Raw genomic sequence first — 21,928 nt, forward strand, 5'->3', positions numbered from 1 at the left:
GGAGTACAAGTCACCTGCTTGCAACCAAGGCTAAAATGAACTGAAACTGTCACCAGCATCAGTCCAAGAAAGGAAGGAAGGGGTATTTAAGCACCAAGATAATGCTGATGATCAGCAGCTGGGTGGAAGTCGAGCTCCTGCTAGGTCCAAAAAGGAGAGAACTGAATCCAGCAGAAAAGCTACCTATACCATTGAATTCAGACAGCAGGAACAATGGAAAGTCAGGGAGCATTCTGCACAGCCAAACGCTGTGGCCTTCTATGGCTAGAAACTGCATGACTGTCTGTCACTTGTGACACACCCGTGGCAGTGTCACTTGCTGGTCTGCGTGCCGTCATTTTGATAGACATAGCAAAGCTTAAAATGTTGAGCTGTTTATAACCCTGCCCACACCACTGATTGGCAGCTTTTTTGTAGACTGTACATTGACAGAAAGCTGCCAATCAGGTGTGCAGGTGATGTTACATAGAACAGTTGACTAGAAAGCATGAGACACCTAGTCCTGTAATGATAATCTCCTCCTGATAAAACACTGATTTCATGGAATCATCAGCACACAGTCCAATAAGTGATATATCCCTGAAATCGGGCTCTCTGTCCCTATATTATACTGACTTTAGCTTACACAGCAAAAACCTGCTGACAGATTTCCTTTAAAAATGGGATGTTGTTAGTGCACATTTTGATCAAAAGCAGTGGAGCCCATCTACCAGTATTAGAACTGGACGTGGTAGGTGGGGCCTTGCTACATATTTTGCATAGACATCCTTTAATTTACAAAGCATTGAACAGGCTGGAATATAAGGAATCATCCTGGCATGTCCATGGTAAGGGCCACAAAGTTTGCCTTTCCCCTTCCTCTGAGTGGCCGGCCTACGCCGCGCACATTACTCTCCCCTCCCATATATCTGATTCTGACAGGGAACAGATGCCGCATAGAAATAGCGCAATTTGTCAAAAGTGTAATGAAGGCTTCAGGAAAACAATTTTTAGTTAAACAGCATGAAATGTAATGAAAATATAATCATAGGAGAGAGAATATTATCCCTTAATATTTTATACCATCTAAAACAATTTAAGGAGCGACAATAAATGAGCTCCTCGGGGAGCGCGGCTGGAGGAGAGGAATAATGATCCCTTCCTAGTTCATTAATATACACTTAATCTATCATAACACATTAGAAATGAATTTAGCAGCCAGACTGCTGACCTTGGATGTGTCCTCTGCAGATACCGGCACCGGCAATATGTCTGCCATGTACCATGTATATCACGTCTCTGCACCTTCCGGGTCTCGATTATGTCACTTCACATTGATATTCGGCAATAGATGAGTGTTTTACATCATTTTTATTGAAGGGGATTAGACTGCGAAAAGCATTTTTCACTTTTACACATGTATGTTTGGTAGGGGTCTAGCCACTGGGACCCCCACTAATTCTGAGAATGGAGGTCCCATGTTCCCTGCGTGAATGGAGCAGTAGAGGTCCCGCATCACCAGTACTGCACTCATAGTCTATGGGAATAGTGGTTGGGAATGCACACCACCCCTCCCGCAGACCGATACAGTGGTGGTCATGCCACATCATTGCTTCCACTCTTTAAGGCTGTGTTCACATTATATCTGAAGCCTTCAGTTAGAATGCTGAGACGTATTCCAATATATAGGTATACAGTGGTGTACGTGGCTGTGCAACTCTCTCCCCCTCTATGGCAAAACCCACAAAGCACAAGTTCAATACAGTCTTTCTGTAGATATACATCTGTCTCCCTTATGGCTATACACATCCATACTTAAAGCCTTCCTGTGCTGATGCCATAGTAGTACAAGGGACGGAAAAAAGGAAAGGAGGAAGGAAGAAAGGGAGGGAGAAAGGAAGGAAAGGAAAAAGGGAGGAAGTAGGGACGGAAGGTAAGGAAGGAGAGAGAAAGGGAGGTAAGGGAGGATGAGAGAGAGGGAGGAAGGAAGAGAGAAAAGGTGCAAGGGAGGGGGTGAGAGAGGGAAGAAGAGAGAAAGAGAGGGTGAGAGAGAGTTAGGAAGGGAGAGAGAAAAGGTGGAAGGGAGGGGAAGAGAGATGGAAAAAGAGAGGAAGAGAGGGTGAGAGAGAGTTAGGAAAGGAGAGAGAAAAGGTGGAAGGGAGGGGAAGAGAGATGGAAAAAGAGAGGAAGAGAGGGTGAGAGAGAGTTAGGAAGGGAGAGAGAAAAGGTGGAAGGGAGGGGGAGAGAGATGGAAGAAGAGAGAAAGAGAGGGTGAGAGAGAGTTAGGAAGGGAGAGAGAAAAGGTGGAAGGGAGGGGAAGAGAGATGGAAAAAGAGAGAAAGAGAGGGTGAGAGAGAGGGAGGAAGGGAGAGAGAAAAGGTGGAAGGGAGGGGAAGAGAGATGGAAAAAGAGAGGAAGAGAGGGTGAGAGAGAGTTAGGAAGGGAGAGAGAAAAGGTGGAAGGGAGGGGGAGAGAGATGGAAGAAGAGAGAAAGAGAGGGTGAGAGAGAGTTAGGAAGGGAGAGAGAAAAGGTGGAAGGGAGGGGAAGAGAGATGGAAAAAGAGAGAAAGAGAGGGTGAGAGAGAGGGAGGAAGGGAGAGAGAAAAGGTGGAAGGGAGGGGAAGAGAGATGGAAAAAGAGAGAAAGAGAGGGTGAGAGAGAGTTAGGAAGGGAGAGAGAAAAGGTGGAAGGGAGGGGAAGAGAGATGGAAAAAGAGAGGAAGAGAGGGTGAGAGAGAGTTAGTAAGGGAGAGAGAAATGGTGGAAGGGAGGGGGAGAGAGATGGAAGAAGAGAGAAAGAGAGGGTGAGAGAGAGTTAGGAAGGGAGAGAGAAAAGGTGGAAGGGAGGGAGAGAGAGATGGAAGAAGAGAGTAAGGGAGGGTGAGAGGGAGCAAGAGAGAAAGAGGGAGGGGGAGAGAGAGAGAAGGAGGGAGGGAGAGAGACGGAGGAAGGAAGGGGGAGAGAGGAAAGGTGGGAAGGAGAAAGGAATGAAGGGATGAAGTGTGGAAGGAATGGAGGGAGGAAGTGATGGAGCGGGGGAGGAAGGAAGTAGGAAGGGAACAAGGAAGGAAGGGAGGAAGGAAGGTTGGTTATACACTTCCAAACCTTTGGTTCCCTGTCTGACCAGGGAAGCTCAAGTAATGTAACAGTCTATTTATGGACATTTATCATATATGGATATTTACAGTATATGGACAGGTATCACATATGGACACTAGTGATGAGTGCGCACTACCGTGCACGGTACTCATAATGAGGAGGTCAGATGGGCTCAACTTAAGTACCAAGTATAATGGTAGTCAATGGGAAACTCAGACATTTTTCTGGAAGATCTGGAAAAATGCTCTAGTTCCCCACTGACTTCCATTATACTTGGTACTCAAGTCTATGAGCTTCCTGAACTTGCTCATTTCGAGTACCTCCTTTACTCACTTTAGCCTCCCAGAGGAATAAAGGTCAGTAAATGTCAACAGAGAAAACTGGGGGCATAGTTGAAAGCTTATGTCAACTGACCCAAGCAGTACTATGTTTTATCAGCTAAGAGTCATAAAGTAATAAATACTATGAAAGAAATTAATCAAGCAGCAGATATACTCATGTTCCCTGATAGGTAGGTTTGCAATTCAAGGACCCCACTTATGGCCTGTAAATTTGCCAAAGGTTTCTATGGTGGGGACAACAAATTTGAAGCGTTAGCCAGTCGGGATGGGTGCTGATAGTCAGACATTACTGATATAATATTGATGGCTTATCCTAGGGATTGGCTGTCTGTTTTATTGGCTGGATAACCCCTTTAGAGATGATTTCCCATTAACCAAATTCATTTTGATCAATAGATCTTTGAATAATAATGATTTCCATAATTGGATGTATTAAAGAAAAATGTTCCTATGCTGAGATAATCTTATATAAATGTCCCTGCTATGTACTGTGTAATGGCCGTGCCTGACCGTACACGGACATGGTCTGATCATACCACAGCTCCTGGGCAGGGGAGGACACAAAAGATTACACAAATATTATAGCACGGAATCATAGCTGCAGCTTTCTGGGAGTTAAAACATTTCCCTGCCTGTTTTTAAACAATGTTTTACCTCAAAGAAAGAATCATTTGGGATCCAGTTCTGTCTTGTCTTTATACTCTCTTTTGCATCTTCACCAGCCCAGGAGATATGGTATGATTAGACCATGTCCCTGTACGGTCAGACACAGCCATTACACAGTACACAGCAGGTATACATATATAAGATTATCTCAGCAGAGGAACATTTTTTTAAACACATCCAATTGTGGAATTTATTATTATTCCAAGATCTATTGATTAAAATGACTTTCTTATTAGGAAAACCCCTTTAAGGAAAAACTGAAGGGAGGTGACACATATTATCCTGCTCCTTCCCAGCAGCTTTATATGGAGATGACACATATTATCCTGCTCTTCCCCAGCCACTTTACATGGAGATAACACATTATCCTGCTCCTTCCCAGCAGCTTTACATGGAGATGACACATATTATCCTGCTCCTTCCCAGCAGCTTTACATGGAGATGACACATATTATCCTGCTCCTTCCCAGCAGCTTTACATGGAGATGACACACATCCTGCTCCTCCCCAGCAGCTTTACATGGAGATGACACATATTCTCCTGCTCCTCCCCAGCAGCATTACATGGAGATGACACATTCTCCTGCTCCTCCCCAGCAGCTTTACATGGAGATGACACATATTCTCCTGCTCCTCCCCAGCAGCTTTACATGGAGATGACACATATTATCCTGCTCCTCCCCAGCAGCTTTACATGGAGATGACACATATTATCCTGCTCCTCCCCAGCAGCTTTACATGGAGATGACACATAGTATCCTGCTCCTCCCCAGCAGCTTTACATGGAGATGACACATATTATTCTGCTCCTCCCCAGCAGCTTTACATGGAGATGACACATATTATCCTGCTCCTTCCCAGCAGTTTTACATGGAGATGACACATATTATGCTGCTCCTCCTCAGCAGCTTTACATGGAGATGACACATATTATGCTGCTCCTCCCCAGCAGCTTTACATGGAGATGACACATATTATCCTGCTCCTTCCCTGCAGCTTTACATGGAGATGACACATATTATCCTGCTCCTTCCCAGCAGCTTTACATGGAGATGACACATATTATTCTGCTCCTCCCCTGCAGCTTTACATGGAGATGACACATATTATCCTGCTCCTTCCCAGCAGCTTTACATGGAGATGACACATAATATCCTGCTCCTTCCCAGCAGCTTTACATAGAGATGACACATATTCTCCTGCTCCTCCCCAGCAGCTTTACATGGAGATGACACATATTATCCTGCTCCTCCCCAGCAGCTTTACATAGAGATGACACATATTATTCTGCTCCTTCCCAGCAGTTTTACATGGAGATGACACATATTATCCTGCTCCTTCCCAGCAGCTTTACATGGAGATGACACATATTATTCTGCTCCTCCCCAGCAGCTTTACATGGAGATGACGCATATTATCCTGCTCCTTCCCAGCAGCTTTACATGGAGATGACACATATTATCCTGCTCCTTCCCAGCAGCTTTGCATAGAGATGACACATATTCTCCTGCTCCTCCCCAGCAGCTTTACATGGAGATGACACATATTCTCCTGCTCCTCCCCAGCAGCTTTACATGGAGATGACACATATTATCCTGCTCCTCCCCAGAAGCTTTACATGGAGATGACACATATTATGCTGCTCCTCCCCAGCAGCTTTACATGGAGATGACAAATATTATCCTGCTCCTTCCCAGCAGCTTTACATGGAGATGACACATATTCTCCTGCTCCTCCCCAGCAGCTTTACATGGAGATGACACAAATTCTCCTGCTCCTCCCCAGCAGCTTTACATGGAGATGACACATATTATGCTGCTCCTCCCCAGAAGCTTTACATGGAGATGACACATATTATGCTGCTCCTCCCCAGCAGCTTTACATGTAGATGACACATATCCTGCTCCTTCCCAGCAGCTTTACATGGAGATGACACATATTATCCTGCTCCTTCCCAGCAGCTTTACATAGAGATGACACATATTATTCTGCTCCTCCCCAGCAGCTTTACATGGAGATGACACATATTATCCTGCTCCTTCCCAGCAGCTTTACATGGAGATGACACATATTATCCTGCTCCTTCCCAGCAGCTTTGCATAGAGATGACACATATTCTCCTGCTCCTCCCCAGCAGCTTTACATGGAGATGACACATATTATGCTGCTCCTCCCCAGCAGCTTTACATGGAGATGACACATATTATGCTTCTCCTCCCCAGCAGCTTTACATGGAGATGACACATATTATTCTGCTCCTCCCCAGCAGCTTTACATGGAGATGACACATATTATCCTGCTCCTCCCCAGCCCCTTTACATGCACCTATTAAAAAATAAGGAACATTGAAAAATAATTAATTGATTAGTAATTTGAATCGAAAACTCCAGTTGATACAGAACTTTCCTTTTCGCTGTTTATTATTTCAAAATTTGCTGTAAAATAGATCAAACGAGCCAGATGTGTATTTGTAGCCGAAAAATTCTTTAAAAAAATATATTTGAGAAGAAAAACAAATGTATTAGATGTTAGTGAGGATTTTATATATCCACAAATGTGTTTGCACCAAGGATAAACAATGTACGACAACGACTAATGGTATCAAATGTCAAATGCAAGCGATACAATATAAATCTTGACCTGCAAATGACCTACAAATTAAAAAAGACTCAAAAGCTCCCATCCGAGCAGATGTTGAAAGGGCAAGGCCTTGAGCTGGAGATATATATAATTAGCAAGGGGCTCAAGAATGGGTTTAAGTTGGATTATGCTAATTCTGATTTCAGTAACAGCATTGAAAACCCTTCCAGATGAACCAACAGTGTTGTGATAAGCTGATTTGTATAATTTGAATAAAACCGTTTATATGATTTTAATGCCGTTATGGAATTATCTCCCGAGAGGTCACGCCATGTAGAGCCGCTCTTTTGAAAATTGGATGAAAGAGTCTTGAAACTCATCTGCGGCATTCTAATTTACGGCTTACACCGACCTACAGATTCACACGTTCACTGACCACGTTATTTATTTTAACGTCTTGCCAGTTTGATCCTATTAACCGCAACCGCTTCTCCGTGCCCAACAAAATAGCATTTGCATTGACATATTTATGTTTTCCTTTCCTTTTTTTATTATTAGCTTTTGGTTTTTCGTTTTACTTATGTTTGAAATAACACAGGGACCAGCGTACGGCTTAAACTAAAAACTAAAACTTTGGGATTTTCCAAGTTTAGAGGATTTACAATAAAGCATGAGGATCTTAGGGTCTCTGGTGGGCTTCCAAAGCGTAGACTAGTGGTGACCAGAGATGAGTGAACCCGAGGTTCGGTGTTTGTACCAAACAAAGACTTTTTAAAAAATCCAGAGTTCGGGTTCAGTGTTTGGGGTACTTTATGTATGAACACTACTCACGTGGGTATCACTGTGCTCGGGTACGCTCAGTGCTCGGCCTAGTGAGAGCCGCTTGCAGTGTTTGAATGGTTCGCACTGGGGAAAACAACAGCATGACTGGATGTAGTGTGCACCCCCTCAAAAAATGGAAAACCACTTGCCCCTGGAAGTGATCTGTTTATGGCTGGAAGTGTTCTGTTTATGGCTTCCCAATTAGTGATTTCCATTGGGTTATAGGTCAAGTCCAGGTCCCAAACCAAGCTTTATCTAAAGTCCGGATGAACCCACCAAACCGGACTTCCATGGGCCCGCTCATCTCTAGTGGTGTCCAAATAGTGGATTGTGAGCCATAGTTAGATTCTCCTTAAAGGAGGTGACCATTATGTTTATATTGATGGACTATCCTTAGGATAGGTCATCAGTAACAAATAGGTGGAGGTCCCTAATGTCCCACCCACCTATCTGCTGTTCCCTTTGCTGGAGGTTGCCGGATGTTAGTTGTGGAGCAGAACAGCACAGTTCCATCAACATATAGCGGCCACAACGGGGTACTACAAATTCACTCCTATTCAGTCGAATAGGGACAGATGTGTAGCTCCTGTCTGTAGACACTATACAGTTGACTAAGCAGTGCTCTTCAGTTCCGCATCTGTTAATACCCCACTGCCATCGCATCCGGAACAACCAATCGGTTTGGGTTCCGAGTGTCGCACCCCCATCAATCTGTTAGTGATGACCTAACCTAAGGACAGGCCATCAACATAAATGTACCTGAGTACTCCTTTAAAGAAGGGAGACACTTGCGCCTTCTTTGGGCTATGTTCCAGTTTTTAATTGAAAAGTTTAGGTGGTGGGGGATGCACGATCTTGGAGAAGAGGAGCAATTCGATCATGTATGAAGAAGACATAGGTTTATCTAAATCTGGGATACACATTGGATTACTGTCGGCCAAACTCAACAGCTATTTATTGTGCATGGGGCTTCCTGACTTTGCTCTGACAATGTCTTGGGAGAGGATGATGGGGCACTTGGAATTCAACATGCTCTATCTTTTTGTTCTCAGGAAGATAAGCCGCCACCATTGAGAATACATGCACTTTGCAGTGACATAACCAACTGGGCTCTCATGAGAATTTGCATTATTTGCAGTTTCCCTCTATTATAAGTAGAGTCCAAACACTGGTATCCCACCAATCTTGACCGTGGGGCTTTGAAATGCCCAATGTGAATAAGGAGGTACTTGCTAATTCTCCATTTATTGTCTACAACATTGCCGGAGGTGACAGAACACTGGGCTCATCTATCTCCGACAGTCCCGTAGACTGTGAATGTAGTGATGGAATATGGGATGTTTTAGGTCGGAATATTGAGTAATACATATTATGGACAACGCAATTTTTTACCTTTATAACCGTCCCTCGGACAGGTTTCAATTGAAGTAAATCTGACTTTTGAGGCCACTTTTGAGGCCACTTTTGAGGCCTCCTCTGATGATGGCCGAATTCCTCTACATAATTTTCCGGCACTCCTTTCATCTTCTCACGTTGTTGTTGGGCCTCTTCTCATTCACAGGTATTATTCGGCTCTCAAGACTATGGAACAACTTGAACATGTTTATCTCCCCAAAGTGTCCCAGTATCGTTTCTGCCAGATAATGGCGGAAAATCTTCCCAAGTTACGAGAAGAAATTAAGGAGATCTCAATGTCTGGTCTCAAAGACTTTCTTGAAAGTATCAGGAAACATTCAGACAAAATTGGAGAGACTGCAATGAAACAGGTAAGATGTTTCAAATTTCAAGTAATTTTGTCCTTATGGAGTTTTTTTAATGAAAGGCAAGTGGCATGTTCCAGTTGATGAAGTTCTTTTTATTGTTTCTGGCCCAACAAAGTTCAAGGTTGTAAGATGAGATACTGGTTGATGAATCTACTTAAAGGGATTTTGCAGCCTAAGTAAAAACATTACCAAGGACAAAGATGAAGTGAAAGTAATCAGACATGCCCACCTGCTGTGCAACAGTGGATCCTGCGGAGGCTGCTCCAGTGGTCTGCGCAGGAATCGGAACTGATGAAGGTGAGCTCCGGTAGTCTGCACAGGAATCAGAACTGTTGAAGGTGAGCTATAGTGGTCTGTGCAGGAATCAGAACTGCTGAAAGTGAGCTCCAGTGGTGTGCACAGGAATCAGAACTGATGAAGGTGAGCTCCGGTGGTGTGCACAGGAATCAGAACTGATGAAGGTGATCTCCGGTGGTGTGCACAGGTATAAGAACTGATGAAGGTGAGCTCCAGTGGTGTGCACAGGAATCAGAACTGATGAAGGTGAGCTCCAGTGGTGTGCACAGGAATCAGAACTGATGAAGGTGACCTCCGGTTATGTGTGCAGGAATCAGAACTGATGAAGGTGAGCTCCAGTGGTGTGCACAGGTATAAGAACTGATGAAGGTGAGCTCCAGTGGTGTGCACAGGTATAAGAACTGATGAAGGTGAGCTCCGGTGGTGTGCACAGGAATCAGAACTGATGAAGGTGAGCTCCGGTGGTGTGCACAGGAATCAGAACTGATGAAGGTGACTGTGATTGGCTGCAACGTCATCAGAGAATCATTCAATAAACCGCCATTGTAGTCAACTGCAGCCAATTGCAGGCCTCAAACAACCAGAAGATCAATGATATCATCACATCTGGTGCTTGACCACCCCTTGATTTTGCTGGAGGGGTCCGCAGCCAACCAACCAGATTATAGGTCGTCCTGTTGGGGCAGCAAGACATTGTTCAACATTGAATTTTGGATAGATGATGTTTAGCACAAAATATTGCTTAGGTTGTCCTTTGTTCTGCCATGGTATAATGTAGAAAGCTGCATTTTTTTTCTAGGTAATATATTTCTGTTTCCTCTCACAAAACAGGCACAGCAACAGAAAACCTTTCATGCTGCACTGCACAGACAGACCAACGTCGCTTACAAAAATCCCATGTACATCATAAATGGCCATTCTGTGGATGGGGAGGATGGGGTTACACCAAAAAGTCCAATGCTGGAAGATGAAGATGCAGAAGAAGAGGTATTGTTATTTACTAAGGCTCTTGGAAAAGGTTTGGCCGGCAACTAAGATCATTGGGGTCTCTGCACTCAGCGATATGGCTCCTAGTGATAACGCATCACTTTCCGTAATGGGAAACTCTCTTTTGGTCTTTATATTATACAAACAATGCAAATAGTTCTGCACACTAACAAAAAAAAGGATCAGTTGGTGAATGGTGCCAGTTGACTGCGTAGTTCAATTTATTAAGCTAGCCCCCTTCTCTGATACATGGAAAGAGGAGGGGGCTGGCTTGGATATTGAAATAAGCAGTTAGACCAATACATGAAATACCGTACTTTATCAAGGTGGCCTGGATTCTAGATGGAGCCGCCGCCAGTAGATATCGCTACATGGGATGTTAGAAGTATATTAATAGGTTATATAACTGACTAGTGAAAGATAATTTATTTATAGTTTTGTTTAGCTGTAAATCCCCTTTAAAGGAAAATGATCAGCACGTTTTTGCTATGTAATCTTTGGACATTATGAGGTAGGGGCTGAGACACAGATTTCATTGACTCACTTAGTAGGCTGTGTGCTGTTTTTTTTTCCATAGAATGAGTGTTTTATCAGCAGGAGATTATCACTACTTGGACTAGACCTAGTCCAACCACCCCATCAGCACTGATTAGCATCTCACTGTCAATATACAGCGCACACAAGCTGTGGTGTGAGCGGGGTTAGCTTTCTGAGCTCTGCTACATACTACATCTAACTGAGATTGCGTCTCAACTGCTGCACTCAGTAAACTAAATGATACATCATTGGAATCCGGGTCTCTTTTTCTACATTATGGTGCTCTCAGATAAGGTAGCAAAAACCTGGTAACAGATTCCTTTTAATAATAACTATTGTTTAGTTATTTTCTTTGTCGCTCCATTGGGAGACCCAGACAATTGGGTGTATAGCTTCTGCCTCCGGAGGCCACACAAAGTATTACACTTAAAAGTGTAAAGCCCCTCCCCTTCTGCCTATACACCCCCCGTGCCTCACGGGCTCCTCAGTTTTCATGCTTTGTGCGAAGGAGGCTGACATCCACGCATAGCTCCACATCTTGGTCAGCAGCAGCTGCTGACTAAGTCAGATGGAAGAAAAGAGGGCCCATAACAGGGCCCCCAGCATGCTCCCTTCTCACCCCACTCTGGTCGGCGGTTCTGTTAAGGTTGAGGTACCCATTGCGGGTACACAGGCAGGAGCCACATGCTGTTTTCCTTCCCCATCCCTTAATGGGCTCTGGGTGAAGTGGGATCCTAATCGGTCTCCAGGCACATGGGACCGTGCTCCCTCCGCAGCCCCTGGGGAATCTGCTGGACAGGAGCCGGGTATCGTCAGGGACAAGGCCCTGCTACTGTGAGGTACTCTGTGTCCCCCTGGGGGACCGCGCATGGAGCGCTTGTGCCATACACACTGCAGCACTGCTGGGTGTGTTAGTGCGCCGGGGACTACCGCGCCGGCCGCGCTTATTTGCCGGCCGCGCTTATAACTTTAGTCCCCGGCTTTTGCGGCCTAGTATCGCATATTCCCGCCCCCAGGCCTGCCAGTCAGGGGAAGGGCGGGACGCTGCACAGGACGTCAGCGCTGAGGGCTGGAGCATACTCTGTATCCTCCTCCCCCCTCACTCAGCTCAGTGGGGCATCAGATTCCCGCACTTTCTAGGGCACGCCCACGGCCCCCTCCTCCCCACAGAACGCCGGCAGCCATTCCTGTCAGCACTTCTGACGCTGGAGAGGAGAGACAAACGGCTCTGGGAGGCCCAGGCAAGGGAATCTGGTGATCACACAACCGCTTTAAGCGGTCGGTAAGCAGCACCTGGGTGCTGGCCCCACTGAGTGCCGAAGTGTACATATATATATATGCTTATATGCTATACATTTACACTGTACGGTCGCACTGTTGATTTTTGGCTATATACCCTCCTGGATTGTACTCAGAGGAGACAACAGCATGTCGTCCGCAAAAAGCAAGGGTGCCAAAGCTCAGGCTTATTTTGCAACCTGTACCTCATGTGCGGCTATACTACCGGCAGGTTCCACCGATCCTCATTGTGTGCAATGCTCGGCCCCTGTGGCACTTACTCAGCCGGAGCCTCTGCTACTGGTGGCCCAGGTGGAACCACCTGCTACCACTGTCCAGGTGACAGGGACGGAGTTTGCAGTATTTGCTGACAAACTGTCTGAGAGTATGGATAGATGGTCTGCTAAGATACTAGAAGCCTTACAGTCCAGACCGGTGACTCAGGCCACGGGCACTGTTCAATCTTTGACCCCAGGCCCCCCTCAGTTGGAGCAGCAAAGTGCTCATGGGGTGACACATAGGTCCCAGGGTGAGGTCTCTGACACGGACCGCAGTCCCAGGCCGCCTAAACGGGCTCGCTGGGAAATTCCCTCGACCTCATCACACTGTTCGGAGTCTCAGCAGGAGGACTCTCTGGATGATGAAGCGGAGGTGGCAGATCAGGATTCTGATCCTGATGCCGCTCTCAACCTAGATACACCTGAAGGTGACGCCATAGTGAATGACCTTATAGCGACCATCAATCAGGTGTTGGATATTTCTCCACCAGCTCCTCCAATTGAGGAGTCAGCTTCTCAGCATGAGAAATTCCGTTTCAGGTTTCCCAAGCGTACATTGAGTACGTTTCTGGATCACTCTGACTTCAGAGAGGCAGTCCAGAAACACCGAGCTTGTCCAGATAAGCGTTTTTCCAAGCGCCTTAAGGATACACGTTATCCCTTCCCCCCTGACGTTGTCAAGGGCTGGGCTCAGTGTCCCAAGGTGGATCCTCCAGTCTCCAGACTGGCGGCTAGATCCATAGTGGCAGTGGAAGATGGGGCTTCACTCAAAGATGCCACTGACAGACAGATGGAGCTCTGGTTGAAATCCATCTATGAAGCTATCGGCGCGTCTTTTGCTCCAGCATTCGCAGCCGTATGGGCACTCCAAGCTATCTCAGCTTGTCATGCGCAGATTAATGCAGTCACACGTACGGCTGCTCCGCAAGCGGTGTCCTCAACCTCTCAGGCGTCGGCGTTTGCGTCCTACGCCATTAATGCTGTCCTGGACTCTGCGAGCCGTACGGCGGTAGCATCCGCCAATTCGGTGGCAGTCCGCAGAGCCATGTGGCTACGTGAATGGAAGGCAGACTCTGCTTCCAAAAAGTTCTTAACCGGTTTGCCATTTTCTGGCGACCGTCTGTTTGGTGAGCGATTGGATGAAATCATTAAACAATCCAAGGGAAAGGACTCATCCTTACCCCAGTCCAAACCAAACAGACCTCAACCACGGAAGGTACAATCGAGGTTTCGGTCCTTTCGGTCCGCGGGCAGGTCTCAATTCTCCTCGTCCAAAAGGCCTCAGAAGGATCAGAGGAACTCCGATTCATGGCGGTCTAAGTCACGTCCTAAAAAGACCGCCGGGGGAACCGCTCCCAAAGCGGCCTCCTCATGACTTTCGGCCTCCCCAAACCGCATCCTCGGTCGGTGGCAGGCTTTCCCGCTTTTGCGACGCCTGGCTGCCACAGGTAAAAGACCGTTGGGTGAGAGACATTCTGTCTCACGGTTACAGGATAGAGTTCAACTCTCGTCCTCCGACTCGGTTCTTCAGAACATCGCCGCCCCCCGAGCGAGCCGATGCTCTTCTTCAGGCGGTGTGCACTCTGAAGGCAGAAGGAGTGGTGATCCCTGTTCCTTTTCAGCAACAGGGTCACGGTTTTTACTCCAACTTGTTCGTGGTGCCGAAAAAGGACGGATCCTTCCGTCCTGTTCTGGACCTAAAACTGCTCAACAAACATGTAAAAACCAGGCGGTTCCGGATGGAATCGCTCCGCTCCGTCATCGCCTCAATGTCCCAAGGAGATTTTCTAGCATCAATCGACATCAAAGATGCTTATCTCCACGTACCGATTGCTCCAGAGCATCAGCGCTTCCTGCGTTTCGCCATAGGGGACGAACACCTTCAGTTCGTGGCACTGCCTTTCGGCTTGGCGACAGCCCCACGGGTCTTCACCAAGGTCATGGCAACAGTAGTAGCAGTTCTGCACTCTCAGGGACACTCGGTGATCCCTTACTTAGACGATCTGCTTGTCAAGGCACCCTCTCAAGTGGCATGCCAACACAGCCTGAGCATTGCTCTAGAGACTCTCCAGAGTTTCGGATGGATCATCAATTTTCAAAAGTCAAATCTGACACCGGCCCAATCACTGACATATCTTGGCATGGAGTTTCATACTCTCTCAGCGATAGTGAAACTTCCGCTGGACAAACAGCGTTCACTGCAGACAGGGGTGCAATCTCTCCTTCAAGGCCAGTCACACCCCTTGCGGCGCCTCATGCACTTCCTAGGGAAGATGGTAGCAGCAATGGAGGCAGTTCCTTTTGCGCAGTTTCATCTGCGTCCACTTCAATGGGACATTCTCCGCAAATGGGACAGGAATTCGACGTCCCTCGACAGGAACGTCTCCCTGTCTCGGGCAGCCAAAGCTTCCCTTCAGTGGTGGCTTCTTCCCACTTCTCTGTCGAAGGGGAAATCCTTCCTGCCCCCATCCTGGGCTGTGGTCACGACGGACGCGAGCCTGTCAGGGTGGGGAGCGGTCTTTCTCCACCACAGGGCTCAGGGTACTTGGACTCAGCCAGAGTCCTCCCTTCAGATCAATGTTCTGGAGATAAGGGCAGTGTATCTTGCCCTAAAGGCGTTCCAGCCGTGGCTGGAAGGCAAGCAGATCCGAATTCAGTCGGACAACTCCACAGCGGTGGCTTACATCAACCACCAAGGCGGAACACGCAGTCGGCAAGCCTTCCAGGAAGTCCGGCGGATTCTGCTATGGGTGGAAGCCACAGCCTCCACCATATCCGCAGTTCACATCCCGGGCGTAGAAAACTGGGAAGCAGACTTTCTCAGTCGCCAGGGCATGGACGCAGGGGAATGGTCCCTTCACCCGGACGTGTTTCAGGAGATCTGTTGCCGCTGGGGGATGCCGAACGTCGACCTAATGGCGTCCCGGCACAACCACAAGGTCCCGACATTCATGGCACGGTCTCAAGATCACAGAGCTCTGGCGGCAGACGCTTTAGTTCAGGATTGGTCGCAGTTTCAACTCCCTTATGTGTTTCCTCCTCTAGCACTGTTGCCCAGAGTGTTACGCAAGATCAGGTCCGACTGCCGCCGCGCCATCCTCGTCGCTCCAGACTGGCCGAGGAGGTCGTGGTACCCGGATCTGTGGCATCTCACGGTGGGCCAACCGTGGGCACTACCAGACCGACCAGACTTGCTGTCTCAAGGACCGTTTTTCCATCTGAATTCTGCGGCCCTCAACCTGACTGTGTGGCCATTGAGTCCTGGATCCTAGCGTCTTCAGGGTTTTCTCAAGAGGTCATTGCCACTATGAGACAGGCTAGGAAACCAACGTCCGCCAAGATCTACCACAGGACGTGGAGGATATTCTTATCTTGGTGCTCTGATCAGGGTTTTTCTCCCTGGCCATTTGCCTTGCCCACTTTTCTTTCCTTCCTTCAATCCGGATTGGAAAAAGGTTTGTCGCTCGGCTCCCTTAAGGGACAAGTCTCAGCGCTCTCTGTGTTCTTTCAGAAGCGCCTAGCCAGACTTCCACAGGTCCGCACGTTCCTGCAGGGGGTTTGTCACATAGTCCCTCCTTACAAGCGGCCGTTAGAACCCTGGGATCTGAACAGGGTGCTGATGGCTCTGCAGAAACCACCTTTCGAGCCAATGAGGGATATTCCTCTCTCACGCCTTTCGCAGAAAGTGGCCTTCCTAGTAGCAGTCACATCACTTCGGAGAGTGTCTGAGCTAGCAGCGCTGTCATGCAAAGCCCCTTTCCTGGTGTTTCACCAGGACAAGGTGGTTCTGTGTCCGGTTCCGGAATTTCTCCCTAAGGTGGTATCCCCCTTTCATCTCAATCAGGATATCTCCTTACCCTCTTTTTGTCCTCATCCAGTTCACCAATGTGAAAGGGATTTGCACTTGTTAGATCTGGTGAGAGCACTCAGACTCTACATTTCTCGTACGGCGCCCCTGCGCCGCTCGGATGCACTCTTTGTCCTTGTCGCTGGCCAGCGTAAAGGGTCACAGGCTTCCAAATCAACCCTGGCTCGGTGGATCAAGGAACCTATTCTCGAAGCCTACCGATCTTCTGGGCTTCCGGTTCCCTCAGGGCTAAGGGCCCATTCTACCAGAGCCGTGGGTGCATCCTGGGCCTTGCGGCACCAGGCTACGGCGCAGCAGGTGTGTCAGGCAGCTACCTGGTCGAGCCTGCACACTTTCACGAAACACTATCAGGTGCATACCTATGCTTCGGCAGATGCCAGCCTAGGTAGGCAGGTCCTTCAGGCGGCGGTTGCCCACCTGTAGGAAGGGGCCGTTTTACGGCTCTATTTCGAGGTTTTACTTTACCCACCCAGGGACTGCTTTTGGACGTCCCAATTGTCTGGGTCTCCCAATGGAGCGACAAAGAAGAAGGGAATTTTGTTTACTTACCGTAAATTCCTTTTCTTCTAGCTCCAATTGGGAGACCCAGCACCCGCCCCTGTTCCCTTCGGGCTGTTGTTCTTTGTGTACACATGTTGTTCATGTTCAATGGTTTCAGTTCTCCGAAATTTCTTCGGATTGAATTTACTTTAAACCAATTTATAACTTTTCCTCCTTCTTGCTTTTGCACCAAAACTGAGGAGCCCGTGAGGCACGGGGGGTGTATAGGCAGAAGGGGAGGGGCTTTACACTTTTAAGTGTAATACTTTGTGTGGCCTCCGGAGGCAGAAGCTATACACCCAATTGTCTGGGTCTCCCAATTGGAGCTAGAAGAAAAGGAATTTACGGTAAGTAAACAAAATTCCCTTCTTTTCACTTATATAGCGCCATTAATTCCACAGCACTTTACAGACATCATCATCTCCGTCCCCATTGGGGCTCACAATCTTCATTCCCTATCAGTATGTCTTCGGAGTGTGGGAGGAAATTGGAAGACACCCATATAAATTATAGATTTCTGTCACTGTAGTGTCCTATGGTATGTTATAGAATATCTAATTTGAAGAGGTCCCCATCAGATCAGTGGATGTTTCGGGTTCTGACCACTTAAACACACAGCTCATCATCTCTTGGGTTGTTCCATTGTTTTGAGACTGGTTTAAAAGTTATTGGTTAATAAAGATTATATATATTTTGAGCCTTGGCTTGCATTTTTGTTTTGGTGTTAGTTTTCCATTTCAGTCAGATAATCCATCTTTGCTGATGACACCAAACTATGTAGGATATTAAAAACTGACCTTGATAGTACAACATTACAAAAAGATCTGGATAAGATGTCAGAATGGGCAGATACTTGACAAATGAGATTTAATGTTGATAAATGTAAAGTAATGCACCTAGGACGCAGTAATCCTATAACTGCATATACATTAAATGGAAGTAAACTCGGGACTACAGAACAGGAGAAGGACTTGGGTATTCTCATTACAAATAAGCTGAGCAGCAGCACTCAATGTCAGGCAGCAGCTGCTAAAGCAAACAAGATTTTAGGGTGTATAAAAAGAGAGATTAGATCCCGTGATCCCAACGTATTGTTACCCCTCTATAAATCACTTATAAGGCCACATCTGGAATATGGGATCCAGTTTTGGGCTCCACATTTTAAAAAGGACATTCAGAAGTTAGAGTCAGTTCAAAGGCGGGCAACTAGACTACTACAAGAAATGGAGGCCTCCCATATGATGACAGGTTGAAAAAGTTAGATATGTTTAGCTTAGAAAAAAGAGGAGATCTCATTTATATCTATAAATACATGTGTGGTCAATATAAAGGACTGGCACATGACAATGTCAAAAAAACATGCGAAAAAAACACAACAAAAAAGCAACATGTAAACATAGCCATAGGTTATGTTCACATGTTATGTTTTTGCTGATTTTTTCCTGCAGCCAAAACCTGCTCTCTTGGAAGTAAAAAAGCTGCTTACAAAAACAACAAACGGATTTTTCTTCCTTGTTGCTGCTTTTTTTTGCATTTTGCTGCATTTTATTTTTTGTTGCTGTGTTTTTGGCACAGATTATATGTGTCATTTGTCTACAGCAGATGTTTAATAAAGTTCATTACGTTCACCAAGGCCGAAACATAAAAAAATGCATCAATAAGGCTAGTTTCACACTTGCGTTGGACGGGATCCGTAGCATTGCGTTGTGTGACGCATGCAACGGATGCGTTGCATATAGTGGCACAACGCATGCTACAGATCGTACAAAATAACGCAATCCATTGTAGTTTTTTTTTCTTGTCTTTACACATCTGAGCATGCGCAGTTGTGTAAAGACAGCTGCGTTAACGGAATCCGTCAAATGACGCATTCTAACGGAATCCGCCACCATAGGCATCCATTATAAAAACAACGGACGCCTAATGGATTCCTGCAGGTTGCGTTTTTTTGACACTCCGCCAAGCGCAGAAAAACGTTACATGCTGCGTTCCATCCGCCCGACGCAGCGTCAAAATAACGAATTCAGGTCACAAATCGTGTGTAGATAGATTCAGAGTTGATGAAACCACGATGTGTTGTCCATGTTCACACCTGTGAATGTCGTTCTTTCTACAGGTCCTCAGTGTCCAGGATTTGGTAGACTTTACTCCTGTGTATCGATGTCTGCACATCTATACAGTTTTGGTAAGTGGAACGTTCTGTACCTGAAATATATCGGATTTCTACAGATTAAATTAATTACCTTCATTTATTTGCCGACGAATGTCTCTTTCTTATATCTTCAATGTGTTTAAGTCTAAGGCTATGTGCGCTCGTTGCGTAAATACATGCAGTTACGCTGCGCTTTGTAGTGCAGCGTAACTGCATGCGTCCTGCGTCCCCTGCACAGTCTATGGAGATTGTGCAGGGGCCGTGCGCACGTGGCGTTTTAGAGCGCAGCGCTTCGGCTACTGCCGAAGCGCTGCGTAAAAAGAAGTGACATGTCACTTCTTTCCTGCGCTTTGCCGGCAGCTCCTGCTCTGTCTATGGGAGGAGCTGCAGGCAGAGCGCATGGAATCGGCTTCACTACGGACATTTCTGCAGCGATTTAAAGCGCACATGTGCTCTTCAGATCGCTGCAGAAATTTCTGCAGTGAACTGTACGCAACGTGCGCACATAGCCTAAAACCTGATTTAACCCGATTGTTATTATTCTGAAGGACACATTATTCACACTGTGTGTGGGAGTTGTGTGCGGCGTTATTACATGGGCACTATGGCTGGTGTTATCTTTATGTTATGCCTTGTGTTATTATATGGGCACTATTTTTGGTTTTATATGGGTACTGTGTCTGGTGTTATTGAAGCGATGGCCCAGGTACCACCGCAGTGCAGAGTAAGTTACGGCACAAGACAAGACTACAGATAAACAGGGTTTATTTACAGGCAGGGACATGCAACTGTTGCGAGACAGCGGACAGGGGTATGAGGAATTGCAGAGGTAATAAACAAGTAAACTGCTTAGCTGGGGCGGGCTACAGCCATCACCTCAACTATCACAAGACAACATGGAAATAGTACAGAACATCAATACACTTAGCTACTCTATGATACAGCCTGACTGGCCTCCACTACGGCGGCTGCACGGCTACTGCGCTCTAACAAATGCGGCCAACACTAAGTCCTAACTAAGGTGCATGAATGCAGACTCATTGTGAGAAACAGTCTTTCTCCAGGGACATCAGGGTTCGTTGGTGTGCACTTCTCCAGGCGAGGCAAGAGGGATCTTTTGTTCTTTTCTGGCACTTGGCAGCTGGGTTCCTCTGGGCGACGTCTTCCTTTCTTACCAGTCCTAGTTTGGGTAAAGTCTGGATTCTCTCACACTCCAACTCGCGGAAGTCTCACAACAAGCACATTATATCTTCCCACTCCATGCTTATCAGATTCTCCTCAGCCAGCATCCTGCAAGATTACACCATGTCAGAGTCACAGCCACTTCTATCTCCCCCTCAGTCCAGTCTGTCTCCTTACAGACTCTTTCCTGCACTTGTTCTGCTGGGTTAGGCTGCTTTCACACATCCGGTTTTTCCTGTGCGGCACAATGCGGCGCTTTGCAGAAAAACCGCAACCGTTTTTTCTGCCGCCGGTTGCGTTTTTTTTGCTTAGACTTTCATCAGTGCCGGATTGTGCCGCATGGGCTTGCGTTCGGACCGGTTTTTGTCGCATGCGGCAGATTTAGCCGATGCGGCGGTCGGATGGAACGTTGCCTGGCACGTTTTTTGTCCGGCAAAAAAAAACCGCATCGCTACGCATCCGGCCGATGCGGCGCGATTTGCAATGCATGCCTATGGGCGCCGCATGCGGCATCCTGTGGCAAACATCGCATCCGGCTGCTGCATGCGTTTTTTTCCACTGCGCATGCTCAGTAGCGTGCCGCAAGCGGCAAAAACCGGACGGGCCGCATGTCAAAAACGTATGCAAAGGATGTGGTTTTGTCGCCGCATCCGTTGCATAGGTTTTAGAGCCGGATTGGCGGCTCTGCTAAAACCGGAGGTGTGAAAGCAGTCTTAAACCACACACAGTCCAGAGGAGGGGAGGCGTTGGCCAGTCCAACACACACCTGGCACAGGGGACACTGTACCCTTAGTTACCAAAAGTATCCAGCACATGCATATTACTCTTCCTGCCACTAACAAACCTTCCATCAATATAATAATATATTTATGACGCACCATAGCTTACACTTTAAAGGGGTCTGGAACACACATTATGTGGTCTACTTTAATACAACACCATATAGGAGTAGGGGTATCCCGATGACCTCCTACATTATAATATTTGCACTGTAACTGGTATTATTATGTGGACACTATAGGGGGTGCTATTATTTGGGCACTATAGTGTTATTATATGATCTCATTGGCTATTGTTATATGGCCACTATGTCTGATGTTAGAATATGGGCACTATGGCTGGTGTAATTATGAGTGCTATGACAGATGTTATTATATGGGTACAGTATAATGTCTAGTGGGTGTTATGTGAGTATTATGTCTGGTGTTAAATATATTTAATTCACCACCAGTTTTACCAACGTACAAAGTGTACTCACTATCACAGTGATAAAAAGGGGATCGCTATAAGGCAGCACTAATGATGATGTTATAAACCCATGTCTGGTGTTATGTGGGTACTATGTCTGGTGTTATGTGGGCACTATGTCTGGTGTTATGTGGGCACTATGTCTGGTGTTATGTGGGTACTATGTCTGGTGTTATGTGGGTACTATGTCTGGTGTTATGTGGGTACTATGGTGTTATGTGGGCACTATGTCTAGTGTTATGTGGGAACTATGTCCGGTGTTATGTGGGCACTATGTCTGGTGTTATATGGGTACTATGTCTGGTGTTATGT

At 46.7% G+C, this 21,928-nt stretch overlaps 1 protein-coding gene across 2 annotated transcripts in view; it reads left to right on the top strand.

Moving 5' to 3' along the window:
* EXOC6 (exocyst complex component 6) overlaps positions 1–21,928 on the top strand; it is a 364,846-nt gene that overhangs the window by 108,457 nt on the left and 234,461 nt on the right. For both annotated transcript variants that reach the window (XM_075348570.1, XM_075348571.1), the window contains exons 6-8: positions 9,048–9,252; positions 10,378–10,533; positions 19,151–19,219. In XM_075348570.1, coding sequence (XP_075204685.1) covers positions 9,048–9,252; positions 10,378–10,533; positions 19,151–19,219 — 430 coding nt within the window. The remainder of the gene's footprint in view (positions 1–9,047; positions 9,253–10,377; positions 10,534–19,150; positions 19,220–21,928) is intronic.

Source organism: Anomaloglossus baeobatrachus, chromosome 5 (genome assembly GCF_048569485.1).
Source record: "Anomaloglossus baeobatrachus isolate aAnoBae1 chromosome 5, aAnoBae1.hap1, whole genome shotgun sequence".
Taxonomy (NCBI): Eukaryota; Metazoa; Chordata; class Amphibia; order Anura; family Aromobatidae; genus Anomaloglossus; species Anomaloglossus baeobatrachus.